General features: G+C 43.4%; 1 protein-coding gene across 1 annotated transcript; it reads right to left on the reverse strand.

Moving 5' to 3' along the window:
- Positions 1 to 353: 353 nt before the first annotated feature.
- Positions 354 to 5,255, reverse strand: ndufb3 (NADH:ubiquinone oxidoreductase subunit B3). Its single transcript, XM_059967163.1, has 2 exons — positions 5,084 to 5,255; positions 354 to 640 (listed from the first exon to the last, which is right to left on the reverse strand). The coding sequence occupies exons 1-2, from the start codon at positions 5,194 to 5,196 to the stop codon at positions 484 to 486; spliced, it is 270 nt and encodes an 89-aa protein (XP_059823146.1). The 5' UTR covers positions 5,197 to 5,255; the 3' UTR covers positions 354 to 483.
- Positions 5,256 to 11,243: the final 5,988 nt, after the last annotated feature.

Below are 11,243 nucleotides of genomic sequence, written 5' to 3' on the forward strand. Positions count from 1 at the left end.
GACTCCATGAGGATAAAACATTGATTTTTGTTACCACAAGGGAAATTATGACTTGTTCACTGACAACATGGAGAACTTGATAGGATAGTGGGTGATTACGATGACTGTGTGGTTTTGCCAGAAAGATGGCAATGAAAGCTAAGTACTCTTTGCATACCTGTAGAGTCTGACAATAGTACTGCAACATACCATACAGATTAGGGTATTTGCAGAATTAATGCCACTATTAACCCTTGTTAAACAATAACCGCATGGAACAGGTACCAGAGAGTGATGAGCTCCAATTACACCAATCCCCATCTTCAGGAGGGGACACAACCTGACAAGAAATCAATGGATTAAAAGCAGAACAGTTTTTGACTCAGTAGGTTGTTTTATTCTTAAATAAAAGTTCAGCTCTCATTTCAAATGTTAGCTATCTGAAGAGAGTTGGGGAGAAACTGCAAATTCCTGGAAGCTTCAAGAGTTTTAAGAGTTCATTCTTTAATGATGTCCATCATTCTTGTTGGGAGATGATAGTGCATATTCGACACCCAAAGCCACAACAAACGCTGCAAATCCCCACTTGAAGCCTCGGAAGAAAATATTGTTGAAAGTGATTGGCTTATTAAAGCCTCCGCTGAACCGCCATGCCTCGTTGCTGCAAAGATACAAGATAGGAAATAATCAGTCCATTTCATCACATGGTCACATACCCAGAACAACATCACTTGGTTCCAATATTAACTGAAATCTTAATTTGCCAATAGGATTGCTCTGTCGGTGACAAAAGATAGTTGACACCTCCAACAGGGAATAAATCAGCATCACGAAGACAGAGAAAATGATGGAAACAACAACTGTGAAAGTACAGAGCTAATATTTCAGAACTATGAAACAATACAATTTAGTATAAAATTGCAGAGAGGGATGGATTGGAAAAAGGCAACATCTTTGATAGGTTGAGATCAGAGATGCTGAGGATATTCTGTCAATGAGGTTAATGAGAGTTAATAAGTTAATAGTTAAGAGGTTAATGAGAGTTAGAGGGAGAATACACACGTTAAAAAAAAATTAAAAGCTACAGTAGGCCAGAATCACAGGAAACGTCCAGCAGATTAATAAGTATTAATAGAAAGAAAATCTGAGCAAAAATTACAGATGAATATTCAACAGTAGGCGAGGCCAGTTCTGATATACACAACCTTTTCCCTGAAAATGTTGAATTTGATAGTTGACCGTTGACATTCTGTTTCATCGGCTGACATTAGTTTCATTTTAACAGTGCAGGAGGCCACTTGCAGAAAGGTCAGAATGGAAGTGGGACAGAGGTTTAAAATGAGAGACATGTGGAAGGCTGAATACAGGCACTCCACCATGTGATCTTTCAATCTGTATTTGATTTAATCAATATATAGAACACACTGCCAACACTGAATACAGTACGCTAGAGTGGAAGAAATTCTAATTATTCACTGCTTCACCTGGATGAACTGTTTGGTTCTCAATGGAATTCAGACAGAGGTAAAAGGGCAAGTGTTGTATATAGCAGTCTTCCAGATTTTATGTCAAATTTAACAGTTTCAAATGACCTAATGTAGGTCATCCACCAGTGGGGGAAATTCCCTGAGAAAAACCCTACTTACTGCAAGAATTATTATCTCTTTGTTAACACCAGCTAATCCACTGGGAGCATCTTGTTCGCCTAAGTATAGTCGCTGGGGAACAAAATTGAGGACCCAAGGGTAAGATTGTTGTTATCAGAGGAAAATGAGGAATTGCTCTTTTCTGTGTTTCACAGAGACTTGGCTTACTCCAAACACACAGGGTTTGGCTTCTCAATACACAGGATGGACCAAACTGCTGATTTGGGGAAGGGAAAAGAGTGTTTCATGAGAAACATTCTGCAGTGCTTGGTCTTGTCGCACTCTTGTTCCCCAGACCTGTATCATCTAATGATTAAATGCCGACTGTTCTACTTACCAAGAGAGTTCTCCTCTGTGATCCTGACCAGTTTACATATCGGCTAAAGCTAAACAGGCACTCGAGATATTGAATGTTGCCATCACCAAACAAGAAACAGCCCATCCTGACACATTTTAAATCATGGTCACGAGACTTCAATCAGGCTTGCTTGAAGAAATCTCTGCCCAGTTATCATCAGCATATAATCTACAGCAGTAGGGGTCCCAACACACTCAACCACTGCCATACTACAAATAGGAAAGCCTAATGTTCCATGCTTCTGTTGCATTTTGGGAAATCTGATTACTTGGCCTTCCTTCTCCTATCTGCATACAGGCAGAAACTAAAGAGCAAGGCACCTGAGCTAAGGAGAAGAAAGTGGTGGTCGCAGGAGGCAGAGAAGCAGCTACGGATTGTTTAGAGTCGACGGACTGAGCCGAGTTCAAGTCCTCATCAGAGGATCTTAGTGAATACACCATGGTTGTGACAGACTTTATAAAAACTGTCATAGATGGGTGTGTCCCTAAAAATCATTCAGACTTCCAAAACCAGAAGCCCTATACGAACCATGAGATCTGCAAAATGTTGAAGGCCAGATCAGTGGCATTCAGGTCTGATAAGCAAGTAAAGTAAGTGAGAATAATGTACAATCTCTGGAAAGCTGTCTCACAGCAATTCTGGACCAAATTTGAAACACTGAAGGGTGTTCGACAGCTATGGCAGGGCTTGAATACTATTACCTCCTAAAATTGAAACCAAGTGACATGGGCATCAACAGGGCTTCGCTCCCAGGTGAGCTCAATGCTCTCTATGCTCACTTTGACTGTCAAAACATGTAGGAGCCTTCTCAAACTCCCACATCTCCCAATGACTGTGACTTCAGTTCCTGAGGCAGAAGTGAGAGCATCCTTCAGGAAGGTGAACCCACAGAAAGCATCTGGCCCAGATGGAGAACCTGGCTGAGTACTAAAGACCTGTACCGATTAACTGGCTGGAGTGTTCACCAATATCAACACTCTCTCACTTCAGCAGTAGGTGGTACCCTCCTGCTTCAATTATACCGAAACCCAAGAAGAATATAGTCACCTGCCTCAATGACTAACATCCAGTAGCACTTGCATCCACAGTGATGAAATGTTTTGAGAGATTGGTGATGAAACGTATCAACTTCCACCTGAGAAATACCTTGGATCTGCTCCAAACTACCTACTGTCACAACAGGTCCACAGCAGATCCCATCTTGTTGACTCTTCACTCAACCCTGGAACATTTGGACAGCAAAGATGCATACTTCAGGATGTTCTTTATCAACTACAGTTTGGCATTCAATACTATCATCCCCTCAAAACGAATCAATCTTTCAAGTCTTTGGCCTCAATACCTCCTTGTGCAGTTGGATCTTCGATTTCCTCACTTGCAAATCCCAGTCAGTTTGGATTGACAACATCTCCACAATCTTCATCAGCACAGGTGCACCACAAGGGTGTGCGCTTAGCCCCCTGCTCTACTCGCTTTGTACTTATGACTGTGAGGCTAAGCACAGCTCCAATGCCATATTTAAGTTTGCTGTCAACACCGCTGTGATAGGCTGAATCACAGATTGTGACGAATCAGCATATAGGAGGGAGACTGAAAACCTGGTTGAATGGTGCCACAACAACAACCTCTTACCCAATGTTAGCAACTCCAGGTAGCTGATTGTTGACCAAGAGGAGGAAACCAGAGATCCACGAGCCAGTCCTCACCAGGGCATCAGAGGTGGAGAGGGTTGGTCAACAACTTTAAATCTCTCAGTGTTGTCATTTCAGAGGATCAGTCCTGGGCCAGGCACTTAAGTGCCATTCCAAAGTAAGCATGGCAGCGCCTCTACTTCCTTAGGAGTTTGCGAAGATTCAGTATGACATCTAAAACACTGACAAACTTCTATAGATGGGCAGTGGAGTGTACATTGCCTGGCTGCATCACAGCCTGGTATGGAAACTCCAATGCCCTTGAATGGAAAATCCAACAAAATGTAGTAGATAATGCCCAGTCCATCACGAGTAAAATCCTCCCCACCTTTGAGCACATCTACACGGAGCACTGTCGCAGGAAAGCAGCATCCATCATCAAGGACCCCCATCACCCAGGTCATGCTCTCTTCTAACTGCTGCCATCAGGAAGGAGGTACAGGAGCCTCAGGGCTCACACTACCAGGTTCAGGAACAGTTATTATCCCTCAACCATCAGGTTCCTGAACCACAGGAGATAAATTTACTTTGAACTTTGAAAATCAGATTGCCTATTAATATCCTGGCCTCACATGATCAAAATTGCTTCCTTTTCCCCCATCCATTGCTCCTGGATTTTACTAGATCTTAAAACAAAATTGTTTTTTACTTTATCCCCAATTTTGATGAATGGTCTTTGACCTGAAACATCAATGCTATTTCCCTTTCTCCCGACACTGCCAGAGATGCTGAGCTTTTAGTACTTTCTCAATTTACTTCAAACTCACAACTTTATAGATACTGGGAAATCATCACTGACTGATCACAACTGATGAAGAACCAAAACATGGAATGTCATTACAGCCTGGCAACTCTGGTTTAAGAGTTCAAAACTCTACATAGTCATACACTATGCTTCAGACAGACTCTGACCTAGGGTGTTAAAGCTGATAAAGAGTAATATTTGCTTCACAAAGTATTATTCCCGTGTCTGCCCACTCATGTCTTATTTCCGCAGCCACAAACCAAAACTCTCAGATGCTCTTCCTTCCAAGAGAAAGAGAAAATGATCAGACTCTAGGCTAGGATCTTTCATATCATCACTAGTTCAGGCATCCGGACCCAGATGGACAAAGTAACTGCTGGACCGTCGTACACTCGTACACCAGTCCCTGCTCGTAAGAATGATAAATCAGACGTATAGAAGGAGAAAGAGAAACGCGCCGTGGTGTTCTCACTTTGCCCTTGTAAGGTGACTTGTCAATGACGAATTGAATGACTAGTACTGTCCGATTTCAGATGGCATGTTTGTTAAAGAAAGGCTATTTTTGAACAGTCTCAGGTGGGAGGGAGAACTTCCACACTATCGTCACCCCTCAACTCCCTTCAGGCATAAACAGGTGATCAGCGCCCCGCCGCCCTGCTCTCACCGGGCCCAGGGGTCGCGCAGGCCTCGCCGCGCCAGCCTCTCCTGCACCTGCTCCAGCGGGGTGCCCCGAGGGCTCCAGACCTTGTAGTCAGGCAGATCCAAACCGCGCCCCATCCTCGGCTCGGCCGCCTCCGTGAACCGGAAGTACCGCGAACTCGCCGGAAGTCCCTGCAACCCGGTTCCCCAGCTCACTGCGCGTGCGTGGCCGGGACCAGCGGGGACGCGGACAGGAAATTAATTGTATTGTCGTATAGGAGGGGAATTGGGATTTGAGTAAAGAATACAGGGAGCAGGGATTAAGAAGACCGGGGACTCCGCAAGAGGCAGAAATTGGATTATTGCAAAGTTGGAAAAGGATAGAGTGATTAACAATCAGTGTGGTAGAATAATAAATAGGAACGTGGTTTGCAAAATGGGAGTGAGTGGAGTGCGACGTGGAACTGAGGGATTTTTTTTGTCAGGGAATTAATTCAAATTAAAACCTTTAAGTGGGATGGAAGTAGGTTAGAATTTTTAAAATCTTACATCCATCCAATGTGAGGGAGTAAAAATCTTTGCGTTATGACTCCGTTGCAATGTACAGCCATATCAATTTTAAAAGTCTAATGGCTTGCAGAAAGAAGCTGTCCCCATCGCCTGTTGGTCCTGCTGCGGTACCGTTTGCTAGATGGAAGTAGCTGAAACGGTTTATGGTTGGAGTGGCTGGTGTCCCCGATGATCTTCCAGCCCTTCTTTCTGCACCTACTGCTATAAACCTCCTCAACGGGTTAATGAATAATATTAGGATAGGGAATGATTAAGTGTCATCTCCTGTTCTGCGCACTTCCTCGCACGTTCTGTGCTAATATTACTCAGTGATTCTACACATATTAGCTTTAATGGCGTATTCCTAATTGCATTTGAGAAGTGATAATGAAGCTCTGCATTCTGAATGTTGAAGGTACTAGATAATTAGTAATTAGATAAGGAATTCCAGGATTTTATTAAAACAGGAATGATGACATATTTCCAAATAGTGTGTTCCTTTATGTCCACAGCGCTTGAACTTTCAGGGAGTAGTGTTTGTGAGGTGCTGATGGAAGATACCTTGGTAAATTAGCACAGAGTAACTTTGTAGATGATTGACAGTTCAGTTTGTAGATCAGATGCCAATTTTCAAGGATGTTGTTGAGTTATTTTTAAATTTGCCTTTTAGGAACATGCAAGAGTACAGCACAGGAACAGGCCATTCAGTCCACAATGTTGTGCTGAACCAGCTAAACAATCAAACATTAATCCCTACACTTCGTCCATATCCCTCCATCTTACTTACATCCATGTACCTATCCAAATGTTGCATAATAGACTCTAATGTGTTTGCCTCTACAGTACCACCATAGCAAGCTGTGCATTCCAGGCATCCATGATTTGCTGAGTAAAAAATTTACCCCTCCCATCCCCCTTGAAACTACTCCCCTCTCACCTTCGCTGCATGCCCCCTGGTGTTAGACATTTCAATCCTGGGAAACATACTCTCTATGCCACTCAAAATCAATCAGATCTCCTCTCAGCCTCCAGCACTCCAAAGAAAACTACCCACGTTTATCCAGCCTCTCCTGATAGCACATGCCCTCTAAACGAGACAGCATCCTGCTAAACCTCGTCTGCACCCTCTCCAAACAAGTGCAAGTTGAATAGGGAGTTAACATTGGCATGTGGCAAAGGTAATGTTGCAGTAGTTATGGGGGATTTCAACATGCAGGTGAACTGAGAGAATCAGGTTGGTGCTGGACCACAGGATAGGGAGTTTGTAGAGTGCCGACGGGATGCATTCTTGGAACAGCTTGTATGAGAGCTGACCAGGGACAAGACTATTCTGGATTTAGTGTTATGTAATGAACAGGATTTGATAAGCGATCTTGCAGTAAAGGAGCCATTAGGAGGTAATGATCATAATATGATAAGTTTTTATCTGCAATTTGAGAAGGATAAGGGCAGCTCGGAGGTGTCAGTGTTGCAGTTGAACAGGGGAAACTATGGAGCCATGAGGGAGGAGCTGGCCAAAGTTGACTGGACGGATAGCCTAGCAGAAAAGCCAGTGGAACAGCAATGGCAGGTATTCTTGGGAATAATGCACAAGGTGCAAAATCAGTTCATCCCCCAGAGGAGGAAGGATTCAAAGGGGGAAAAGGGGCCACAGTGGTTGACAAAGGAAGTCAGAGATTGCATAGTATTAAAAAAAAGGAAGTATGACAGAGCTAAGGTGAGTGGGAGGACAGATGATTGGGAAGTTTTTAAGGAACAACAGAACTTAACTAAAAAGACAATACAGGGAGAAAAAATGAGGTACGAACGCAAGCTAGCCAGGAATATAAAGGAAGATAGCAAAAGCTTTTTTAGGTATGTGAAGAGAAAGAAGATAGTTAAGAACAATGTTGGGCCCTTGAAGAATGAATTGGGTGAAATTGTTATGGGAAACAGAGAAATGGCAGAAGAATTTAATGAGCACTTTAGATCTGTTTTCACTAAGGAAGACACAAGCAATCTCCCAGATATATGGATGGGCCAAGGACATAGGGTAACAGAGGAAATGAAACATTGACATTAGGAAGGAAACAGTGATGAGAAGACTGATGGGACTGAAGGCTGACAAATCCCCAGGTCCAGATGGTCTGCATCCTAGGGTACTAAAGGAGGTGGCCCTGGAAATTGTGGATGCATTGGTAATCATTTTCCAATGTTCCTTAGATTCAGGATCAGTTCCTGAGGATTGGAGAATGGCTAATGTTATCCCACTTTTTAAGAAAGGAGGGAGGGAGAAAACAGAGAACTATCGACCCGTCAGCCTGACATCGGTGGTGGGGAAGATGCTAGAGTCCATTATTAAGGATGAAATGGTGGCATATCTAGATAGCAGTGATAGGATTGGGCTGAGCCAGCATGGATTTACCAAGGGTAAATCATGCTTAACTAATCTGTTGGAGTTTTTCAAGGATGTAACCAGGAAGTTAGACAAGGGAGATCCAGTGGATGTAGTGTACCTCGATTTTCAGAAGGCATTTGATAAGGTCCCACATAGGAGATTGGTGGGTAAAATCAAAGCTCAGGGCATCGGGGGTAAGACATTGACATGGATAGAAAACTGGTTGGCAGATAGAAAGCAAAGGGTAGCGGTGAATGGGTGTTTCTCGGAATGGCAGGTGGTGACCAGTGGGGTGCCACAGGGCTCATTATGGGGACCACAGCTGTTTACAATTTACGTCAACGATTTGGATGAAGGCATTGAAAATAACATAAGCAAATTTGCTGATGATACTAAGCTGGGTGGCAGTGTGACGTGATGAGGATGTTAGGAGAATTCAGGGTGACTTGGATAGGCTGGGTGAGTGGGCAGATACTTGGCAGGTGACATTTAATGTGAATAAGTGTGAGGTTATCCACTTTGGATGTAAGAACAGGAAGGCAGATTATTATCTGAACGGTGTAGAGTTAGGTAAGGGAGAAATACAAAGAGATCTAGGAGTCCTTGTTCATCAGTCACTGAAGGTGAATGAGCAAGTGCAGCAGGCAGTGAAGAAGGCTAATGGAATGTTGGTCTTCATTACAAAGGGAATTGAGTACAAGAGCAAGGAAATCCTCTTGCATTTGTACAGGGTCCTGGTGAGACCACACCTGGAGAATTGCGTACAGTTTTGGTCTCCAGGGTTAAGGAAGGACATCCTGGCTGTAGAGGAAGTGCAGCGTAGATTCACGAGGTTAATTCCTGGGATGTCTGGACTGTTTTACGCAGAGAGGTTAGAGAGACTGGGCTTGTACATGCTGGAATTAAGGAGATTGAGAGGGGATCTGATTGAAACATATAAGATTATTAAGGGATTGGACAAGATAGAGGCAGGAAATATGTTCCAGATGCTGGTAGAGTCCAGTACCAGAGGGCATGGTTTGAGAATAAGGGGTAGGTCATTTAGGACAGAGTTAAGGAAAAACTTCTTCTCCCAGAGAGTTGTGGGGGTCTGGAATGCACTGCCTCGGAAGGTAGTGGAGGCCAATTCTCTGTATGCTTTCAAGAAGGAGCTAGATAGGTATCTTATGGATAGGGGAATCAAGGGATATGGGGACAAGGCAGGAACCGGGTATTGATAGTAGTTGATCAGCCATAATCTCAAGATGGCGGTGCAGGCTCGAAGGGCCGAACGGTCTACTTCTGCACCTATTGTCTATTGTCAAACCAACGTATCAAGGTATCTTCCATCAGCACCTCACAAACACTACTCCCTGAAAGTTCAAGACATAAAGGAACACACTATTTGGAAATATGTCATCTTTCCTATAGTGGGGCGACCAGAATCATACACAATACTCCAGATGTGGCCTAACCAGACTTTTATAAAGCTGCAATATAACCTCCTGAATTTTGGACTAAATCAAATCAAAAATACAGCGTCACACTTTCGGTGGAATACAGATAAATACTTTGGGAAATCAGCAAACAAATCAGTGGCTACATACTACTCAACCTCTGACCTGCTGTTGTAAATGTACTAAATAATCTGCATATTGATGATACTGATTTCTCCAGTATCACTGGGCTCCGAGGCTCATCACAGTCTTCAATCTTTGTCCAAATGTAAACCAAAGAGCTGAATTCTGGAGATGAGGTGAGGGTGACCCTCCTTGACACCAAGGCAATTCTTGACCAAGTAGTATCATGGTGTAATGAAAACATTTTAAAATTCATTCCCTGTTCTTTTCTGATTCAGCACCAAGAGGTATTTGCAAACATAGGAGGCTCTGTACATGTGTTGAAGGTGACAAGAAATTATTAGAGTGATATAAAGAATAAAATACAGAAAGAATGAATGACTAATTAAGTACTTGAAGCAGACTTGATGGGCTCAATGGCCTAATTCTGCTCATACGTCTTATGGTCTACGAGACAAAATAATACTTATTAACCAATCAGTACGCCACTCCACATAATAGAATATCGAAGACATCTTATCCCACCAGCTAAGGGCTTGGAAAAATACGGCCAACTTCTTTATGATTAAAGTAAGAATTAAAATAATGAGTAAAATTGAGGATTAAAAGACATAAAACAGTAAGAATTAACTAATGATTTCTTGGGTCTCAGCTGCCTACATTTATTGGCGGAGATGCTGATGAAAAGCCAGATGCAAAAGTTGGGAGGTGGATACAGAGATGTGGAAGGTCTGCACAGCCAGTGTTGCGTGGTCAGGTCCCTGGGCTGTACAGCTTTGTTGTACTCCCCCCCCCCCCCAAAACATCAGTAGCCAGAAAATCCAACAGAATGCTGTTCTCAAAGAAATCCGGCTTATAAACAAACACCTGCTGTTTCTCCCATTGCCTGGACAGGTCCATGTGACAAAAGTAATTAAGTTTCTTCTATGTCAAATTTCATGTTTTCTCCCTGGTATAATTTTTGATCCTTTAATATCTTCTGTTTCTCTCTCTCACCACCTCTCCCACTGAAACAGGAGAGAAGCAGCAGCGTACAGTTTAATAATCAAATTTCCCCCATCTGATCGCTCCAAGTTCTCCCCTTCACATCTTTGCCTCGCTGTTTATTGTTGTTGCTATTTCCTTCACTGCTTTGAGATTTTTAGTTTAGTTAAACCTAAACTTTAACGGCAATGGACTATGGAAAGGTTTAGTGGGATTTGGGCCAAGCACGGGGAACTGAAGGGTATGGATGACATGGGCCAAAGGGCCTGATTCCATACTGTAATACTAACTCACATCTCCCCAAGCACATCCTTCGCTACCGGTAGAAGGAAGGTCAGCGAGCCCCTGGTGGGCAAAGGCATCAAACGTAACATCCAAATGTGCCTGATGAAATTCGTGACATCTAAAACTGGGCAGACACAGCACCCAACAGATACACCTGGAGGAACTCTGTTCAAGAGGGGGCTGTGCTACATGGGGCACCTCTGCTGTGCCACAGAGAACAAGCAGCAGCTGCCAAAGGAGAGACTGGACAACCGAGCCATAACCACAACCATTACTTACACTTGCCCACGCTGCTCCAGACTGTGTGGATCCCAGATCGGCCTCTATAGCCACCTGAAGGCAAAACAATAGATCACACCTGACCCGAGTGATCGCACTGCTACTATTACTCCAAGTGTCATGGGGTAATTTCTGTCTCTGGAACCTTTTTT

This window comes from Hypanus sabinus, chromosome 4 (assembly GCF_030144855.1).
Source record: "Hypanus sabinus isolate sHypSab1 chromosome 4, sHypSab1.hap1, whole genome shotgun sequence".
Taxonomy (NCBI): domain Eukaryota; kingdom Metazoa; phylum Chordata; class Chondrichthyes; order Myliobatiformes; family Dasyatidae; genus Hypanus; species Hypanus sabinus.

Excerpts from the sequence above, each read along its gene's own strand:
- ndufb3 (XM_059967163.1), bottom strand. The coding sequence starts at position 5,196 with ATGGGGCGCGGTTTGGATCTGCCTGACTACAAGGTCTGGAGCCCTCGG. Across the intron at positions 641-5,083 it reads CTGCGCGACCCCTGGGCCCG|CAACGAGGCATGGCGGTTCA; the intron begins GTGAGAGCAGGG and ends GTATCTTTGCAG.